This window comes from Ixodes scapularis, unplaced genomic scaffold (assembly GCF_016920785.2).
Source record: "Ixodes scapularis isolate PalLabHiFi unplaced genomic scaffold, ASM1692078v2 PGA_scaffold11__112_contigs__length_91849675, whole genome shotgun sequence".
NCBI classification, from domain to species: Eukaryota; Metazoa; Arthropoda; class Arachnida; order Ixodida; family Ixodidae; genus Ixodes; species Ixodes scapularis.
The window spans coordinates 12,900,440-12,922,033 of NW_024609837.1; the positions used below are offsets into that span (position 1 = coordinate 12,900,440).

Genomic DNA, 21,594 nt, shown 5'->3' on the forward strand with positions numbered 1-21,594 from the left:
GTTTTTCTTTATGAACCCTATTTCATGTTTTATTTGGAACCCTCCTTGGTTCTTTTAATAAATCCCGAGTTCTTTAGATTATGTTGGCGTTATTTTAGTAAACCATATTTTGTACTTCTAACCCTCTCTTATGACAAATGAGTTTTTTTTTACATTCCTAGTTAGTTTTTAGTAAATCGTATTTCGTATTTCTTGCTTTACAAGGTGCATTTTTTTCTACCAACCAAAGTGTCTTTAGATTGTTCATTAATCGGTAGCACTGGGCCTTTTCGACAGGTTGACAAACATCAGTCTGGCCAGAGTCAACACACTTCATTCCTGTACGTAATTAACTAGATGGCAGGCAGAACAGTAAACATCATGTCCAATCATATACTTTATTGGAGTAGCAAAAATTGATTCTTCTGTTCGCAGTAAAAAAGCTAACAAAATTCGAAACAGTTTCAAGACGAGACGGGTATCACTGCCAGCAATGTGCACACAGCTTCTACTGTCGTTCTGATGTCGCTCACTGTCAGGACACCGTCCAAAAAGTTGTCAAATTCATTTTCCTGGAGATGGATGAGTGGCATCAGTGTCCGGACTTCCTACAACAAGAAAGCAAGAATATGAACACATGTATTTTCCTCTGTATTATTATGCTGCGAGTTGCTCATTCGCCGCGCTTTCAGATCAATTATAATTGTATAGGTTTCACTAAGCATTTTATTTCTCGTTTAGCCTTACGCTCTAAAACATACCCGCAGATATGATTTCCTTCAAAACATTTAGTGGGTCAATCAGTGCGATCTAGAGAGCGCGACCAGCGGATGACGAAGCGTCCCCTTCGAAGCCCCCTTCGCTACAACAATGTGTAAAAGCGAAAAATGGTACGCAGCATCAAGCGTTCCCTTTCCATCCAAGAAGTAGTAAAGGAAGAAGATCGGAGGTCAATGAATTACAATATATGTGCAGTACACACGTAAAACAATGCCCAACGTGCCACCGAATTTTCTCTGCTTTTAAAAATGCCCGTGCGTCCACTCGAGGGGCCGATCAATGCAATCTACGAAGAAAACTCGGCCAATGGAGAAGCTGAAAATATGTTTGACTTAAAAATGAAGTCTGTAACGTGACACTGAGCATGAAGTCAGTACGTGAACCGCCATGCTCAGTGACATCTCTCGCTTCATTCATATGTCTAAACATGCTTTGGCCTTTTTATTCGCCGAGCTCTCTTCGTGGATTGGTGTGATTGGCTTCTCGAGTGTTCTGCGGGAAGTAGATGCACAGGAATTTTAAGCATGTTTCTAGAAACGTTGGTTCTACCCATATTTAATCCTTCTTGCCCTACAGTCAGTAACAGGTTAAGAAAAAATCTACGAGCTGGAGAGGAGGAAGCGGACAGAAGCTTGTAGGGGAGAGGAGAAACCTTCTCTCCATTTCAAGCGTCCATCGGCTTTCTTCTTTTAGATTTTTCTTAACCTGTCATTGACTTTAGTCGCTTATATTTCCTCTATATTATTTTTAGAAAATAAAGCAAGGATATGTTTTATATTACTAGCTCGTATATTGAAGATATAACCCTGACAAGTTTGCATTACCATCTGTGACAATGCACTATACTCGGGGGTGACTTGGCAACTTTTTTGGCAATGTGTAGTCGAAGTTAAAAACGCCCGCGCATCTTAAGCAATCAAGGCTATGCACATGCACTCTTCACTTCAGAAACGCCGCAGAAGTTGTTTCTGAGTATAAGTTAACCCTGTCTTAAACGAATGGCCCCGATTAGCGGTCATCAGTTCGTAATGATGTAGTAAGTTAACCCAGCATATTTATGGTGGACGAAGGTAAACCTCTGCGTCGTCGCAGTCTGAAACTTGTGCTAGATTACAAAAACACCAACTAAAGTATACCTTCAAGCAGCTCTTCGAGGTTCAGAGTGACGTTCTTTTCCTTTGAGGAGCACCTGTGTAGAAGCTGTAAATGCCTCAATCTTGGCTCCCATGTCCTCCGGATGTCTTTGCCGAACGGCAGTTTAACGTCTTGTAGTAACTGAAAAATAAACAACGAATGGACAGTGTTGCTGGTTTACAAAAGTACATTTATGCGCTATGAATTTGTACACAATGATTGTTTACACACACACACACACACATATATATATATATATATATATATATTAACTAAACGACCACTTACTGTCACTATAGTGGAGTAGGGCTTGGCGTCAATTAAAATAATTTCGATTTACGTTTTCTTTTATATTGACTAGTTAATCAATTTATAGGTCGCGCTGATCTCGAGGAAAGATATTGTGTCCAGAAAAGGCCTAGAACAACCGATTTTTTCTTTGACAAGTTTTTACTACGTCTTATAAGGCTTAGTACATAACAACTTGTCATTGTGCCTCATACAGAAGTAAGGCATGGCTAACATTTCAAATAAAATATATGTACATATTTGTACAATAACAAGTTCAAATATCAACTTGCCGTTCTGCTCATACACAAGAAAAGCATGGAAAACATTTAAAATAAAATATTTGTACGTTATTATTTAAACTTCAAAACCACTCTAGATAATAATCATATAAAACACTTAAGTAGCCATGAGAGACAATTGTGTTATAAACACAAAAAAAGAATTAAATGAATATTCTTTTTACTTTTTTGTTTATAAGACTTTTCGTAACTCTAAATCCAACCAATATGCCTGTTAAACTCACTTGATTCAGAGTAAAACAATAGTTAATTAATCGGAATGTTAACTAATTGATTGCCTAGCCTTATTACGAGGTAAAATTATTTAATTTAGCACGTATCAAAAGCCCTTATCTCATTCACAGGCGATAAAACGGGTAGTAAGAAACTTTTGAAGTCCTGATGATCTGTAAAAATCTCGAAACTTTAAGACTAAATATAAAGAAGATAATATTGAGTTACCATTCCGGGAATCGTCATTGCCGGAAATTCCTCAAGGACTGTGAGGGCTCCAGCATCGCTGAGGATCCATTCTTGGCAAGACTGAAACGTCCGCATCATGCGGTCTTGTATCAAGTCGACGTTCAGGGGCGCTTTAGTTATCTCTTCGTTCATGAGCAAAACATGACGGCGAGCACTCACGGCGTCTTCACATTTGTGAGTATCAACGAATCCCTAAAACAAAAACAATTTGTTACGTTGATGCGCCGTTTACGCATGTAAGCTATTTACATAATAGTTGCAGCACTGAATATAGGACCAAATATAACAGTTATTTTTATCAAACATACATCCACATTTGTGCAAACACAAAATGCACAAAAAGTTCGCGCCTGTCGATTTCCGCACAACACTCCGAGAGCCAATCGTTGCAACCTGCGAAGTCCTCTCAGCGAATGACGACGCGGAACATACGTTTAGACCAAGAAATGCAATCTGCGCTGTTACATTAAGCAAAGCAAGCGGGACGTTTTGCATTCCCTGATGTCGCAGACAGCATCTTTGGGTCTAACCAAATGTTCGGCAGCCTCATTAGTTGAGCGGTGCCGTAAATTGCAGTGATTGGCTCTCAGAGTGCCATGTCCCTGGCCGGTCAAAAAACAAAACGTTTACAGCACCTATTCGCTCACGTTTATTGGGGCCATAAATACGGATACATTAGCTAATTAAAGCCCGGTAACATACGTTGTTACATTTACGAAGAGATATCATTGCTCATTTCATTCGCGCTGTAAATTCGAAGTTCTGTTCTTGAGATCTTTCTGGCGGAAAGCTTGAACTCAGCATTTTGTCATATTATATATAGTCAGTATTGTAGTAATGAAATCAGTGTTCGCTTCAAAAACGTTTTTTTCTTGTGTAGTTCAACATACAAGACTGTAAAATAATGTTTTTTTTTGCAACGTGCTTGTTTGGACAACTCCAAGTTAAAATAGCATAAAAACAAATTTCAAACGACAAGTAGCTTAATTAATAAGAAGCCGCCCCCTGTCCTACTTATTCTGCCTATGCATCAAACAATTTCCGGCCATTTTGAGCACTACTGTACTTATAGCAATTTTCAAGATAAATTATAAATATTGCCTGATTAGAAGAAGTTTTACCTTGAAATGATGAACAGGCCGATTGCAGTTCGTTTTCAAAAAGCCACCAGCAGATGTCTCCAATCGTCCATGTGCTCATGTCCGCTGACATGTTGCAAGTGATGGCTAAGAGGAAAGGGAGGAAGGTACTTCCTTCTAGAGCTTCAAACCCAAAGGGAGAGGAGGTCAAACATTGTTCCGATCCGCCACTCGTACGAGCGAGTGTGGCACTCCCTCGAGCAACGAAACTAGATCCTACCGAAGAAAGGGTAAAAGCACAGGCGAGCTGGTGAAGAACTTCCATCGTAAACCGGAGACACGGAAAAATAAAAAAACGGACAAAACAACAACAACTAGATCCTGTTGGCTCCAGTGACCTTCAGCGACCCATTGCTGTTCACCGCTAAGCTGACAGCGCGGTGGAAGCTACGTGCTTGCCGGACCAATTAGTCGCCTGGTTTTTATCACCTGACACCTTTCTCTGCGGTTGTGATCACATGGTGCAAGGCAGAAGGTTCACTGGTCAAACGAGCATGACGTTCCCAACGAACTGTCAGCCTAGTGGTGAGCAGATTAGCCCCCGAAACGTCGCTTTTGAACACATTACGGCTTATCTTCTGGGGTGCCGTTGAGCTGCCTGAACCATGGTTCGCTGGCGAAGATAATATGCAGATGTCATCGCTTTTCCGTCCTTGTCTGCCAGGAAACACGGCGATCACGTCACCAAGCATGTCCGTCAGCCGCCGGTAAAATTGTTGGCAGTTCACTCTCTTGCCAAAAATAAACACAAAATAAACAAGAGCGAAATTCTCGATTCGGCGTGACACCTTCCGGCAACGGAAACAATCAACACACTGTGTTGAGCAACGCGTGTTGGCCTATTTGGTGGCTGAGCGACTTTTGTGCCGGCAGTACGACAACGCACCTAGATTCGATGATTCAGTGTCCGGTCAGTGACGTGTTTTTTATAGGAATTTATCAAAATAGAGGGCTTGGAAACAAGATTGAATGATAATCGAGCCTATTTTGGAACTCGAAGGAGAAGTGATAATAAATCAATCAGAGAGAGCGAATTGATGTCGCTGACAAAGAATTTTTCTTCCAATCGGAGCCACCTCCGAACCGTCGATTGCCATTTCTGAACAAATATTCGCTCAGTTAAGCGCCACGTCACGGAAATGCTGGGCGTGCAGGCGCCGCTTATCCCTTTTACACTAGAAATGGGAATCGAAAACATAGAACCAGCCCAAAAACCGGAAAAATGGCCCCGGACAAAATTTTTCGAATAGAAAACTCGGACAAAATGGTTCAAATAAATTTTTTTCGTATTTTTTCTCGCTCCTTATTTTTATTAGCTTTAATTGGTACAATCCCAACATATAAAAAGATAAATATTCGTATAATGCAATACATTTTTTTGTGAAATAAACATTTCATTACACAAAGAAACTAGTTGTAAATGTGTGCTACGTTTGGCTTCACTCAAAACGTCTTCTTGTAGCTCTTTTCAACAGAGCTAGAAGAGGGAACTCCTTTAAAGTAAAACATCAAGTTCACAAAATGTAACTGTGCGGCATCAATTTAAAGCTTCGAGCGGGAGATCGGAAAGAGTTGTATCAAACAGTAAAATAGATTGTTGGGCTAGTTGGTTGATCGGCATAATGAAAAAGAATGCAAAATAAACGGTACAAAGTCGAAGAAAAACACGCACGAGACAGGTGCCTGCCCTGTGTGTGTGTTTCTACAACATTGTCGCGTCTATATTGAGCTTCTTTTTTTATAGTCTCTACAAAAGTTGCATTATAAGATCATTGAATGTACTTAACAGAACTTCAGAGTAGCACCTTATTAAAAGATGAGTGTCTAAAAATCACTTGGGACCATTCTCTCCGGGATTGCACTTGGGACCATTTTGTCCGGGGCCGTTTCGTCCAGGGCCATTTCGTCCGAGGCCATTTGTTCTGCATCCTATCATGCCATATTGCTCGCGAAAACTACGAGAACAGCAACGACCACGTTTCTGTGTTGTTGTTTTTTCAACATGCCATCCCATTCTCCTAACTCTTGGTGGGCGACCTCAAAGTAGCGAGCGGGGTTCAACGGCGGACGGAGCACTCATTTCTTACACTGCACATAAATTTGAACGCACAGCATATCGAAGTTTAGTTTTGCTTCACTCAAAACGCACTTATAGAATATGCCTATGGGATTATTTCGGGGGTATCCTTCTAGACATAACTGCTCCTTGAAATCGAAAAACCACCATTTACAGACTGATTTATTTTTGAAGATAAAGATGACTGCAACACATCACTTGAACCTTCCGCGCAGCAGGATTTTTGATGCCCCTCGCGGATGGGTCCCAACTCTATTTTTGCGGCTCGACGCGTGCCGCGAAACAATCAGAGGCGCCGTATTGGGAGACGGGTGGTGTCATGACTCATGACCACAAGCTAGGACAACTGCATTCTATACTAAAACAAAAAAACCAAAAAACGTTCCTCTGTTCTATTTTTTTTTTTCATTCACACGCGCAGTTATACGTATATTGTTTAAACCCGAAAGCAAGTTAAAAAATAGCTTTTGTTACAAAAAAAACACGACGCCGCTTAATCACCGTATCACTCATTCATCGCAACATGCACTTTTTTGTGTGTGTTGCTCATTCATCGAAGTTTTGCACCTTTGAAAATTTGTATGCATTTTTTGGGGGTTGGGGGAAATAAACTACACAATCGATTTCCGGAGGTACAGATTTCTTCAAATAAACTTTAATTCAATGACCCGTTTGGTTTATACAAATGAGTACCTAAGAGTAGCTTTATACTGACATTTCTTACTAAATAAAACACGGCGAGCAGTTACGCTTGCAAACGAACGCCAGTGTTCAAACCGCCGAAGCAGGTGGCCCGGGAGTCAAAGGCATCGAAGCCTGTTTCATCTGTGGTCCGAGGCGAAGATTATCTCGGTGTGGTAAACAACACAACGCGACTTGGTAAATAACTACGACATTCCACCTCTGTAAGCTTTCAAGGACTTGACAGCTCGCACGGGCAGCTTTGTTTCCACAGAATGGCGCACCCAATTTCTCGCGTGCGAAGCCTTTCGAGCCTGGTCATTGTGTCCCTCTATCCGGTAGAAGACTTAAGTGACCTCCTTTTTCCAAAGATCGCTTTATCTCTTTCCTGGCTGCAACAAGAACCCTTTTCGCTCTCTCCAGGCCGGAAACTAGCTCTGCATTTCTTTTTTTACTTTGCGAGGGGTGCTTTTGGTTGAGAAAGCACGCTTCTAAAGGATCTTCCCCGAAATCGGTTCTAGTTTAGCGAAAAGAACCCTTTTTTGCTCATTTGGCTCCTTTTTTTCTGAGAGTGTACACGTAAGAAGTCTTGAGTGTCTCTGCCGAATTTTGGTTATAAACTTGCAGAAAAAAGGAAGCATTAGAAAGGAGGGGAATGAAAATAGTTACGGTTACTCGTAATTCCTTCCTAACAAATGTATTCGTATGATTACAAAATTACTACAAAAAATAATCGTTTACAAGTAATGTTAATGCTTGTAATGAGTGCCGTTCGCTATAGTGCAACCATATTGGGAGCTAGGGAGTTTCTAATGCAAGTCCCAAAGCAGTGATTACATCAAGTCAAGCGGGTATATATCTCTGGCAGTGGTGGCTGTCAAAAAATCAAACTCGCGAAGCTTGGCGGTGCAGCGTCAGCTCTGACTCTGCCCTTTCAAGACCCCGATAGGGCTAGAACGGTGGGGAGGAGCTTCAGTTGTCCCGCCTCCAGCGCGAGCTTTCGTCAACGCTTCGGCGTCTCGTGCAGTAAAAGCACGGCGGAAGGCACGGGGAGCATGCTAGAAGCCGGGCGTTCAAAAGACACGCCCGGCCGCTCTCATTCTGTCCGTGACTAAATATATGCTCCCTTTGAAATTTAGGTCCGACCGGAACCGACGCCATGATTCGGTAAAACCAATCAAGCAGTGCTAAACCGGCATCATGAGTGCGTTCGTAATACGCAAGTTACGCCCCAAAAAGAGAAAAAAAAGCACAGGTTGGCTGCGCATTTACTGTACGTGATCGGTGTAGTTGGTGACAGAAAACGCACCAGGGCCACGAGCGCAGTGACGAGGCACTTTTCGCGCTGTTTGATTGCCTCCATCGATGGTAGAGAGTTGGCTACGGACCAACTTAAAGTGAAACGGATATTGTGGTAGAAAAATACTGAGAGTCATTATTTATAATTCTGAATTTCAGAATTTTCGCCGGAAGAAAACAACGAGTCGGGCAGCTTCATCTCCCTCCCGAAACATGGTGGGTCCTTTGATCGCGGAATCACTCGAAGAACCTCGACCGGACGTGACGTTCCTCCCGGAAGTCTACGTGAAGGCCAACGACCTACAGCGAACGCTGAACATCTGGACGCTGGAACGCTTGGGAACGTCCTTCAAGAGCAGGCCCAACGCGGGCCAGCAGTTCATGGACGTGGGATGTGGTAGTGGCGACTTCACTCGCCAACAACTCCTGCCACGCTGCCAGCCCTGCAGGAGGATCGTGGCAACGGACATCAGCGAAAGCATGGTGCGCTATGCGAGAGAGAACTTTGCCCATCCACAGATCGAGTACGAGGTGCATGACATCTCGAAAGACGTGTCCGGACTTGTCAGGAAGTACGGCCAGTTCAACCGCGTCTACTCTTTCTGCGCTTTACATTGGGTGAAGGACCACGTGACCGCTTTCAGAAACATATCGAACTTGATGAGTTCCGAAGGAGAGTGCCTGCTTCTCTTTGTGGCTCGTTGGACGGGCTTCGAGATGTGGAGGAGGATCGCCCACATGGACAGATGGAAAGCGTATAGAGAGGTAACGACTTTGCTTATATGATGAATTGGTTTATTGTTATTTTCCGACATGAGCCAAATTCAGACACAGAAACTACGCCAATTTCGGTTGAAATTTGGAATATATCTGGGGGTATATCATTTACAAAAGGTATTCATTTGAAATCGGTCATGTTATATGAAATAAAAACCAATGTAAAGGTGGCCGCGGCACAGGGCTGAAAGGTTGTTTGATAAACACGCATTCCTGATTATCTCAGTTTTTCTTCACATAGATTTGGCTCATTAAAAATCCCCCCCCCCCCCCAAAAAAAAAAAAAGACTCCTAATATATAGTTGTAAAGCACTGACCTTACATAGACACCCTGCATGGACCGTGCTCTCTTGCGTTGATGTCCGCGTCGTAGCAGGACCATGGGAGGGTGACAGCAACAAATGCTGATTGGACGTTTCGGAGCGAGTGACCAATAGCGTTGTACCGCGAATTGCGGGTCAGGGGCAGGGTTGGAAAGGAGGGGAGTTTAAAGGAAGGACCCAATCTCCTTCACATTGGGGACTTACCATACATCTTTATATCTATACATCTCACCTCACCCTTGCAGTCGCAACGATCAATGACTGGTGGAAATTTTTTTCATCCGTTTGCTCTATAGTTGGCTTCTGGTTAGCTCAGTTGGCAGGGCGCCTCGCTCTTCTTGTAGAGGATCGTGGATCGATTCCCAACCAGGCGGATTTTTAGAGCGCAGCTCTTAGGCGCCCGCTTCCGGCTTGAGCGGCGCCGCCGTTGGCGTAACCGCACGTGTATTATGGGACGCGTGACGTCACTGATGACGTGAGTCAGTGAGGGTACCGATACCAGCAGTGACAATGACTTCATCAGTGACGATGCCGACGACGTCATCACTGTCGTCACTGATGACGTCATCACGATGACGATGACGTCATCACGATGACGATGACGTCATCGTCACGTGAACTCACAGGGGTCATGTGGACCGTGACGTCACGTGACCTCGGTGACGTCACGTGACCCCCGTGAGGCGACGGCGACGCCACTCGGATGGCGCGTTCACACTGGAAGCGGATCCGCGTTCGCGAAGCGGATCCGCGCGTTCTCAACCGCGAGGCGGCTAGGATCGAGCGGTTGGAGCGCGTTTTTGCCAACCGCTTCGGGACCGATTTCTCTCAACCGCTTTCACGAACCGCAAAGCGGCAACCAATCACAACGCGACGCTGACGTGACGTCAGCGACTTTCGAAACAAGATGGCACCTGTCGCCGGTGAGGCGTCCAAGGCGCTGTAGTCCTAGCGCTGTAGTCTTAGCTTTCGACAAATCAACGGAGAAACTTGATGTTCACGTCCGTCTCTTGAATCCGCCGCGAAAAGAATTGGCTCGTAATTTTAACGGGCTTCGCACCGGTGATTTGGTTCGGGTAAGAGTTTGTTTATTATTCCGGCTGCCACAGCCCAAGCTCGCTGCCTTGTTAATCTCTGCCTGTAGAACGTCGGAACCCACCCCTGATCGACCGAAATGTCAGCTTTTCTACCCACTAAGATAGTCGCATGAACTATTGAAAGCTTTCGACACCGTGCATGATCCCCACGAAGGCCGATAGAGACGTCGTGAGCTTGATTGCGTAGCTAACGCACTACCGCGGAGGGGGCAGGGTACCTGCGTTAGCTCGACCTGTAACGTTTACTACTAGTAAAATAAATAAAGGGAACCTACTCAAGGAATAAAGTGTACGTAGCAGACACTGCACAGGTAATCCATACGGCGTTTATTTGAGCTTAATGTCAAACAGTAGACTCGATCGACGAGCGAGTGACGAGTGGAGAGTCCGCCACCAACGAAGCCCACGACCGGCTAGCACCGAACACATCCCCCGCACTACGGTCCACCCCACCACTCACAACTTCGAAAATGATAAGAGCGAACAACAACGAGGGGGAAAACTGGCCCTCTATCCCGAAAACAAGGTCAGCTATTCATGCGGGAAGGGTCCACTTCGAAGGAAAGGTCGGGGGCATCCTGTTCTGAGTCAGCAAGGCGCGCCTAGCTCAGCTTTACTTGTGGGCGAAGTCGAGGGAATCACAGGCGAGTTTGGCGGGACTATGCTTCTTTTTTCGCTGCCTGAACTCGTGATGCGTGAGAACATCCCAGAGAAAAATATTCCGAGTGCCAAAATAGCAAAACTTTGGCTTTGGATCTTGAATTAAAGTGGATTTTGGGTTGTAAAACAGGGTTGCCAAACGCAAGTCTCCAAAGATGACGCGTGATCGCCGAGAAACCGCCAACCGCCTCTCGGTGTGTGTGAACGGGGTCGCTCGCGAACCGCATCCGCGACCGCTTCGCGAACGCGGATCCGCTTCCAGTGTGAATGCGCCAGGAGGGAGGAGTAGCAGACAGGATGAGGAGGTGAGGAGGAGGGGTGTACCTTTCCCTCAGTACCCTTCCCTCCTCCTCCTCCTCCTAATCAAGAGCGGCGCTCTAATTCGGCGTTACAGGGAGTTGTAAACGGCTTTCATTTTTGCAGCAGCCACCAATCGCCTAGAGAGCGCAAGGCTCACGGCATCTCAGGTGGAAGTCGACTTAATCCTATTCGAAGAAATAATTTGTTCAGTCCGGCACGCTGGAAGACGATCGATAGGCTACAAGCTGGCCGTAGAAATGCCACCTGGAAGACAAGACCCGCACTGTCCTCCTCTGACGTCATGACTGGATGGGTGGATACGACTGAACGCTTTGAATGGGGCGGCGACCTGTGCCACCTAGCGGACATCGGCGTCGCCGCGAGCGCGCCTTGCAGCGTCTCGCAACAACCCGATGCCAGCACCATACCTCGGTAAACCTCACTCATGAGGGCCCTCACTCACCTTCATCTTCACAGGTGAGGTGAGGGTGAGTGAGTTTCTGAACCAGGAAAATTCATGAGTATGAGGGTGAGTGAGGGCCGTGAGGGCCGTGAGGGCGGTGAGGGCTGTGCGTGAGGGCCGTGAGGACGGTGAGGGGTATGAGGGCCATGAGTGCGTGAGAGGCGTGAGGGCGGTGAGTGGCGTGAGGGCCATGAGTACGTGAGGGGTGTGCGGGCGGTGAGGGCCGTGAGTGCGTGAGGGCCGTGAGGGGTATGAGGGCGATGAGTGCGTGAGGGCGGTGAGTGGTGTGAGGGCTATGAGTGCGTGAGGGCTGTGAGGGCCATGAGGGGTGTGAGGGCCATGAGTGTATGAGGGCAGTGAGTGGCATGAGAGGCGTGAAAGCGGTGAGGGCGGTGAGTGCATGAGGGGTGTGAGGGCCATGAGTGCGTCAGGGGCGTGAGAGCGGTGAGTGCGTGAGGCCCCCTTCAGACGGAGCATCTTTCTCAGCAATTTTGATGTTGATGGCGGGTTGCTCTCTAGCTTTCCCTAGATCGACACGAATTGCTGAGATGGGGTCCGGCTCGAAATAATCAAGCAACTCGGAGCAATTCGAAGACGTTTGAAGCGGCTGCATCCGATCAGGGACGCAAAATTTTCACGTGATACCTCGTGCCGAAGATGATGACACCGAAAGACTTGGTTCTGGTTCGAAATCGATCATTTTTAGATACTAACTGTTTCAAAAAGGTACATTAGCATTCTCAACGATATTTAAATGCATAAAAAAACGTTTATAACACGTAATTGTGTCTAAATAGTGCAAGAACAATAAAATTTCATGATGATGATGACAAATTGCAGCAATTGGTTGCTGCGTGTGATCGCGGGCGGCCCGTGTTGCTGGTGTTGCGACGTCAAGTTTCTGGGCGAAATTGCCTCATCTGAAGCTGGCCTGAGTGGCGCGAGGGCCATGAGTGCGTGTGGGGCGTGAGGGCTGTGAGGGCCACGAGGGCGGTGAGTGCGTGAGGGCGGTGAGGGGCGTGAGGGCCATGAGTGCGTGAGGGCGGTGAGTGCGTGAGGTACGTGAGGGCGGTGAGTGGCGTGAGGGCGGTGAGTGGCGTGAGGGCGGTGAGTGGCGTGAGGGCTATGAGTGCGTGAGGGCGGTGAGGGGCGTGAGGGCCATGACTGAGTGAGGGGCATGAGGGCTGTGAGTGGCGTGAGGGCGGTGAGTGGCGTGAGGGCTATGGGTAAGTGAGGGCCGTGAGGGCGGTGAGGGGCGTGAGGGCCATGAGTGAGTGAGGGGCGTGAGGGCGGTGAGGGGCGTGAGGGCCGTGAGGTTCAGTACGGGTGAGCGAAGGGCTGAAGGTGAGTGTGACTGTGAGGGGGAGGGGGATTAAGGGGCTGAAGGTGGGTGTAGCTGTGAGGGTGAGGGTGAGTGAGGGGCTTATGCGAGTGTGGCTGTGAGGGTGAGGGTGAGTGAGGGCGACATAAAATGCCGACCTCTGGCCCAGCATTAGGCGACGCCAAGACGTTCCTGTCTACCTCTTTGCTGCACACCTCGGTCGAGCTAGAGGGTGTTTGCCCCTTGAGCGGGTGAGGAATCCTTCAACAATGCCTTAATTTCGGGGTCTTGTCCTCTAGGTTGTATTTGACACAGGTTCTCAGGACTCCCAAAAACCGGAAGGCGGAATAACTCCAGCAGTCAGTAGTCACTCGACGTACGTAATGCGCCGCCACAACGTCACAGTGATGCGAGCTTCAGAAGGGAGAAGAGGATGGTCAGCTTTTATACCACCGGTCATGTGACTCGATCCTCTTCAAGGGCAACGGGACACAATTTATACCCTAGACATAAGTTTTCACTACAGACTGCTTGACAATAGGCCACTGCCCCTGAGCAATTAACGTTCCCTGTAGTTCGCACAAATTCCCATTTATGAATGAATATTCTCTTTGCTGACATGCATATGTCCCTATAGAGTACATTGCGCAAATCTGTTACCATAAACCAGCCATCGCCGTTTTTGTTTTCCTTTTTTCTTTTTCGAATTTAATGGTTGTAAGAACAGCAGCCAAACTCGGAAGGTAACGAGCGAGCGCTGGAGGCCGGACATCCGAAAGCTGATTCCTTGTAGTTCCCATTCTGTCAGTGAGTACTGCTGGACAGGACGGTGAAGTTTGACGCCCTCCAATACGTGGCTTGCACGTGACGTTATCGCACGACTCTGGTCGCTATTCCTACTTGTTCTTGCGAGATAAGTAGGAATAGTACGACAGCATGAACGTTTTTACTTCCGAAATGACATAGTTGTCGATGTTCCGGTTGTCCCAGTTTGGTTAAATGCACCCTAAATCCTGTTCCAGATATGCGAGAAGTTCATTCCGGACAGCCATGACCTTGACGACCACCCCAGCCTCATATCGTACATGCTGAACATTCTCGAAACTGTGAACTTGAAGCCCCATGCATGTGAAATTCTAACAAAACCTTCTCTCGCTGAGGACTTGGAGGAGACCATTCGTAAGTGTTTTTTTTTCATTAAATTTTTTTATTTGTCTTAATTTTGGGAAAAGGGAGGTAGGAAAAAAGGAAACCCGTTGGTTGCGAGACGAGTCTCTGCCCCCCCCCCCCCCCCCTCCAAACTTGTTCAACTTGTACAAAGTTAAGAAACTTTAAGGAACAATAAGAAATTAAAAAAAAAGGCCATGTTCGATTTCATAGCGCAGCTCTTAGGCGCCCGTTTCCGGCTCGAGCGGCGTCGGCGTCGCCGTTGGCGTAACCGCGCGGTGCATTATGGGAAACGTCCCATAATGCACCGCGGTGACGCGCGAGTTGCGCTATGGGACGTTTCCCATAATGCAGCGCGCGGGAGGAGGGGGAGGAGGAGGAGGGAGGAGAGAGGAAAAGGAGGCCAGGAGCATGGGAGGAGTGGGTGAGGAGGGAGGAGGAGAGGGTATACGGATGAGGAGGAGGGGCATACCGTCCCCTCCATACCCTCCCATCCTCCTCCACAAGAGCTGCGCTCTAATTATCAGATAAACGTCTTCCATTTTTTTATTCATACTGATAATTTTTTACCATATTCTGCTGTTCATTCGCCCCCCCCCCCCAAAAAAAAAAGAAACATGTTTCATTATTTTTTTTAAGTTACATTGTTGCGAAGTGTACACGTACTACGCCGACATGTGGCCCAAGGCCACAAAAATTATATTTTGATTTCGGATATCGGGCTCAAGTTCAAGTATTCTGCTAATTAAAACAATACCTGCATTGCTCATCCTTTATATTTATTTAAACAATGAGACTGCTTTACCCTTTAAGACTGCAAGTTCAAGAAGCTTTAGCCGAATCTTTTTTCCACAAAGCAGGACGAAAACTTGTAATTGCTACTACTTTATTTTTCTTTTCTTCTTACAGAAAGTAGCAGATAAGTAAGAACAATAGTGCGGTATAAGATATAGAATATCTTATACCGCGGTTTCTACTCATTGTTCGAACGCATTCGAATGCGAAACGCCGGCGTCCGGCTTTCGAGCGCCAGACAGTGCGCAGTGATCGAACGACGCACTTGTTCGCTCTGATTGGAGTAGATAAACACCGCCCGTTTAACAGGTGGGCTGGCAGTGAGAATACGCGGATGATAATACACCCGGGAGCTTATCCACGCTATTGCGTCGCCAGCCTTGAGCCCGCTGCACCAGTGGGCGCAACAGAGCGCCTCCCACGCGCCCCGGATTTCTTTAAACTTCACTGGCGGGTAGACGGACTCTCGTTCAGCAGGTGGGCTGGCAGTGAGAATACGCGGATGATAATACACCCGGGAGCTTATCATCCACGCTATCGCGTCGCCAGCCTTGAGCCCGCTGCACCAGTAGGCGCACCAGAGCGCCTCCCACGCGCCCCGAATCTCTTTAAACTTCACTGGCGGGTAGACGGACACCCGTTCAGCAGGTGGGCTGGCAGTGAGAATACGCGGATGATAATACACCCGGGAGCTTATCATCCACGCTATCGCGTCGCCAGCCTTGAGCCCGCTGCACCAGTAGGCGCACCAGAGCGCCTCCCATGCGCCCCGAATCTCTTTAAACTTCACTGGCGGGTAGACGGACACCCGTTCAGCAGGTGGGCTGGCAGTGAGAATACGCGGATGATAATACACCCGGGAGCTTATCATCCACGCTATCGCGTCGCCAGCCTTGAGCCCGCTGTACCAGTAGGTGCGCCAGAGCGCCTCCCATGCGCCCCGAATCTCTTTAAACTTCACTGGCGGGTAGACGGACGCCCGTTCAGCAGGTGGGCTGGCAGTGAGAATACGCGGATGATAATACACCCGGGAGCTTATCATCCACGCTATCGCGTCGCCAGCCTTGAGCCCGCTGCACCAGTAGGCGCACCAGAGCGCCTCCCATGTGCCCCGAATCTCTTTAAACTTCACTGGCGGGTAGACGGACACCCGTTCAGCAGGTGGGCTGGCAGTGAGAATACGCGGATGATAATACACCCGGGAGCTTATCATCCACGCTATCGCGTCGCCAGCCTTGAGCCCGCTGCACCAGTAGGCGCACCAGAGCGCCTCCCATGCGCCCCGAATCTCTTTAAACTTCACTGGCGGGTAGACGGACGCCCGTTCAGCAGGTGGGCTGGCAGTGAGAATACGCGGATGATAATACACCCGGGAGCTTATCATCCACGCTATCGCGTCGCCAGCCTTGAGCCCGCTGCACCAGTAGGCGCACCAGAGCGCCTCCCATGCGCCCCGAATCTCTTTAAACTTCACTGGCGGGTAGACGGACACCCGTTCAGCAGGTGGGCTGGCAGTGAGAATACGCGGATGATAATACACCCGGGAGCTTATCATCCACGCTATCGCGTCGCCAGCCTTGAGCCCGCTGTACCAGTAGGTGCACCAGAGCGCCTCCCATGCGCCCCGAATCTCTTTAAACTTTACTGGCGGGTAGACAGACACCCGTTCAGCAGGTGGGCTGGCAGTGTGAATACGCGGATGATAATACACCCGGGAGCTTATCATCCACGCTATCGCGTCGCCAGCCTTGAGCCCGCTGCACCAGTAGGCGCACCAGAGCGCCTCCCACGCGCCCCGAATCTCTTTAAACTTCACTGGCGGGTAGACGGACACCCGTTCAGCAGGTGGGCTGGCAGTGAGAATACGCGGATGATAATACACCCGGGAGCTTATCATCCACGCTATCGCGTCGCCAGCCTTGAGCCCGCTGCACCAGTAGGCGCACCAGAGCGCCTCCCACGCGCCCCGAATCTCTTTAAACTTCACTGGCGGGTAGACGGACACCCGTTCAGCAGGTGGGCTGGCAGTGAGAATACGCGGATGATAATACACCCGGGAGCTTATCATCCACGCTATCGCGTCGCCAGCCTTGAGCCCGCTGCACCAGTAGGCGCACCAGAGCGCCTCCCACGCGCCCGGAATCTCTTTAAACTTCACTGGCGGGTAGACGGACACCGTTTCAGCAGGCGGGCTGGCAGTGAGAATACGCGGATGATAATACACCCGGGAGCTTATCATCCACGCTATCGCGTCGCCAGCCTTGAGCCCGCTGCAGCAGTAGGTGCACCAGAGCGCCTCCCATGCGCCCCGAATCTCTTTAAACTTTACTGGCGGGTAGACGGACACCCGTTCAGCAGGCGGGCTGGCAGTGTGAATACGCGGATGATAATACACCCGGGAGCTTATCATCCACACTATCGCGTCGCCAGCCTTGAGCCCGCTGCACCAGTAGGTGCACCAGAGCGCCTCCCACGCGCCCCCAATCTCTTTAAACTTTACTGGCGGTTTTCGATGACGCTCAGCAAGTTTCCTGTTGGAACCATATGTTCATGAATTAAAAAGTTAACGGTTTCAGTTTATCATCTGATTTACCGTGACGATCAACTTTCTACATTATGTCCCCTTATCCGTATAGAACTCACGTGCACAGACCACATCAGTGCAGCTTTTAAGGGTTTAAAAAAAACTTTAAAACATGAAAAAGCATCCTGTATATTTTATTTTTGTGATATGCTAGTGCCCAAAAATATACAAAAAAGAATGAAACAAATCTGCTAAAAGGTTAATTTATTTTTTGTTTCTTTCAGGAATGAATATTGCTGTCCATCCGTTTTTGCCACTACTTCCGGTTGAATCAAGAGCAAGATACAAAGATGATATGGCGAATGTCATTCGATCATACTGGAAACAAAACAACGACGGAGACCCACCTTATTATTCTGATATGTTTGTTGTACACGCTGAAAAATCTTAATTAGAAAAAAAAATCACCGCATGTATAAGCATAATGGCAGTAGCGGGGATCTTAACCCTTAAATGTATTGTTCATTATCTTGTATTTTGTAATTATTATTTCTTATCTTATTACTCGTCAAGAGAGTACCACAGAGTTATTACAATAAACGCTAGAGGCTCAGCTGGCGCTAGTGTGCTGTTGCATTTGTGGGGACCCTCTCCCTGGCTCCTCCGCTCTCCGTGACCTTGCCGCTCCCTGCCGCCGTACTGTCGGGCGCTCCTTCGTTCCCCGTGACCTTCCCGTTTCCTGTCGCCGTCCTGTCGCGGAACGTCCGAGCTCTCCGGGAGGAACGGGGCAAGCGCCCCCTCACCCAGCGCTGACGTCGGAGGGTCGGCTCGCAGCAAGGTTCCCGATTGGACGGTCGGCGGCACAAGGACTTGGGAAGGTCTTAAGAGGGGAACGGAGACAAAGGAAGAAGGCTTGGGCTGCCGACTTCACAAGGGACCGGTCATGGAGGCGAGCTCGGACGGTGCTGGACGCTGGCGCAGGGAGTGCGGGCACTACGTCGAGTGGCGGACTCGACAAACGGACCGGACAGCGACCCTGGACGACGACGTCCCCATGACGCGGTGTGGACGACCACCGCTGGGACTCGGAGAAGCTGCTGTGGCAGCGGACTCTCCCCCGGCCTCGCTGATGACCGTCCCCCGATCCCGAAACCCCCCAAGGCAATAAGTGAGTGAATAAACCCTTTTGCCGAGAGCGAAGTATTGAAGTGTCATATTCATCCGGAGACAGGGTTTGTGGGAATCGGAGCTAGAAGATGCCCGCACATTTTGAAGCAGACAGCAATCAGTCGGAAATTGACTTCCGGTAATGCATTCCTATGGGAAAAAGCGAGTGCATTTTCTCTCTGCTCTCGATTATAAGAGCAAATATCACGAATAATTTGTACGTACTAGGCACATTGGAACATTTCTCAGTCACGGAGGCGAAATAACTGGTCAGTTACGGCGTTTTTATTTAAAATTTGTGGCATTAAAAAGGGTGCTAAAACCGCTTTGTACGTGTATTTATGTGCACTGTCGGACACTGTTAGCGCGAACACGGCGTCGACGCTTTCCAGCATGGGGGATTACGTGCCTAACGAACGAAGGACATGTGGAAAACCAAGAGAGACGGCAAGAGCTACGCAGTAACACCGGATAAGGAACTCCTTGTGCACGCGGACGATCAAAATAAATTGAAAGCCACGTAATATAGTTAGATTTGCAATAAATAAGTACTGCTTTATTCTTTCTGCTCATGAATAGGTGCGAAGATGCTTGTTCTGGGTTCAAATCATCACCCGCACGCCCCAAATCTTTGCAAATAGGGGGTTCCAGAGAGCAGGTGCCCGATAAAAACTGCCCGATATAGGAAATACTAATAAGACACACCTTTCGTAGCTCACGTGCTTTGTTTTTTTTTTGCGTTCGAATGTTTCTTTAACCGATCGTAAAGATGCACGACGGAGTCATTTTAATCGAATGACAGGACGGGCATATTAGCAATATATAAGCACCACCGAAATGCTAGCGAACCTTGAACACACTCTACATTCCTTTCGATCGTTATTTTGCTTAGAATCGTCGCTCGTTTTCACATACCTTCCTTGAAACGGGTTTGGGCCTAAAATAGAGCGAAGTTTAACATCGTTCAGTGGTAAAGAAAAATGCCGTACATTCACAATACCAATAAAGGTACATCAGTGGCGGATCCAAGGGGGGGGCGGTGGGGGCGATCGCCCCCCCCAAACGCCTTGCCATTTTTTTTTTTTTTGTGGCGCCATAGTTTTTTTATATTTTTGTCTTTTTGCTCGCTTTTGAAGCACATCCCTTGGTACGCCAAAAAGTGTGGCGGCAACGCGAAGGGAGTGACGCTGTTGCTTCACTTTCAAGAGCATTCGTAGTGTTACTTATGCGCCATGAAGCCCCTGTTGTCTTTCTTTTGTACGTTTTGATCCTCCTAGACACCGAGAGGAAAATATGACTTAGGAACAACCAGGAAACTGGTACATTATTGACACACGCGTCATACAATGCCACATTGTCGCGTTTTGTCTCGCGCGTATCCCGTTACGCGAATAATTATTTCCGTAAAAAAAAGCACGCTGAACACTCAAATTTGGTCTGCATGAAGCGAATAAAACTTAGGAATGAAATTAAATTATACCTTGGTAGAAAGTCTGTGCCAACCGGGGCGTACTTCTCGAAGCGAAATCTCGCGCGGAATTATGCACCTCTTTGACGGGCGGTAAACTCGGCAATCTCAAATCGGCATTTCTTTTTCTCCGGAAAGGACTTGCCAAAGGCAAGTCCTCACGCAAAGTGAACAGGCTAAGGCACGTCTCAGTGAAGCTTGAGACTTGTGTCTAGGTGATAGCTGGCACTAAACAAAAACTTTCGTTTGGATGCCTTCACTCCAACTGTCGCATTTTGCCCCGCGTCTCATTTGGCCCATCTTACCCTACTTCACTTTGGACAAACGCAATCTATTAGTTTTGGACCTTTTCCCACACGAGTGTTCGTGCGGTCGAGGTGTTTTTTGACATATCAGTAGTAGTAACCAGGCATTGTGCGCAGCTTTTATCGGCGCCCAGCATGCTCGGGCTCACAAGCGCTTAGCTTCGAAAGCATACACTGTAAAAAGTAACCGTCAAATTTACGGCGCTATACGCTAATAAAAACTACAAGTACGCCGTGAAGAGGAATTATCTGAAATGCACCGTAAACGAGCAAAAAAACCGAGAGGGAAACGCAAAACTTCATGGAGCAAGAAAACAGAAAGAAAAGACGCGCTTCGCTAATTGGTCACTACTCTTGACCTTTCGGAAGCTGCGGGAACCCAGAGAGTCTCCTCTCGCCCCTTCACCTCCTTTCTTTGTCCGCGCCAGCCGCGCCAACGCAGAGCGTAACTGCCTTAACTGAAAAAGGAAAAAAAAAGAGAACTAAGAGCAAACAGTAGAGCAACAATGCGACTAGCTAGAAGCATAAACAAAAGAAAGGAACGTTGGTTGGGACAACGCGGAAAGAAGTGGAAAAAGCTGACGTTCAGATCATTTTCCCGCCTTCCCACCCGTCTCCGCGCCATTTTGTCCTCGTTCGTTTGTGGCATTCCCGGATTTTTGTGCACCTGAAAATTTGGAGCGGAAGGCAACTGGATACTCGAGGCAGGTATTTCACTATCAATCTGCTGCTTGATTGGCAAGGATAGTGTAATGGTGGCATAAATACAACACTCTAAAAGATGTTTGCTTGCAGAATTTGTAGTTTCTGTTCAAGCACGCTTGATGGTTGTGCAATTCGATGAGCACGTTTTCAGCTCTCGAATTCTTCAGTGTGTGGACGAAGGATGCTGTCGCCAGTTTGTTACGTATGATGCTCTCAGGTGTCATATTTTGAGAAGACATAGGCATTGGTACGCCTAAGGGAAGTTTGGTTTGTTTCGAGGAGTTTGGAAAGCTTTCAGTGCACTTTGCCACCATGCCTAGAGGAGTGCCACACAAGGGAGGCTTTGCTAAAACATCTAAAAGGCCACATCACCGACGGCAT

At 47.8% G+C, this 21,594-nt stretch overlaps 1 protein-coding gene across 2 annotated transcripts in view; it reads left to right on the top strand.

Moving 5' to 3' along the window:
- The window catches only part of LOC8051327 (juvenile hormone acid O-methyltransferase), a 46,347-nt gene that overhangs the window by 21,906 nt on the left and 2,847 nt on the right, over nucleotides 1-21,594 (top strand). Inside the window, exons 2-4 of one of the 2 annotated variants that reach the window (XM_040206334.1) lie at nucleotides 8,301-8,906; nucleotides 14,105-14,261; nucleotides 17,853-18,193. In XM_040206334.1, the coding sequence (XP_040062268.1) occupies nucleotides 8,301-8,906; nucleotides 14,105-14,261; nucleotides 17,853-18,019 (930 nt within the window). In that variant the 3' untranslated portion in view covers nucleotides 18,020-18,193. Of the gene's footprint in view, nucleotides 1-8,300; nucleotides 8,907-14,104; nucleotides 14,262-17,852; nucleotides 18,194-21,594 lie in introns of those variants that run through there. The other variant, XM_040206335.3, reaches the window with a different exon arrangement.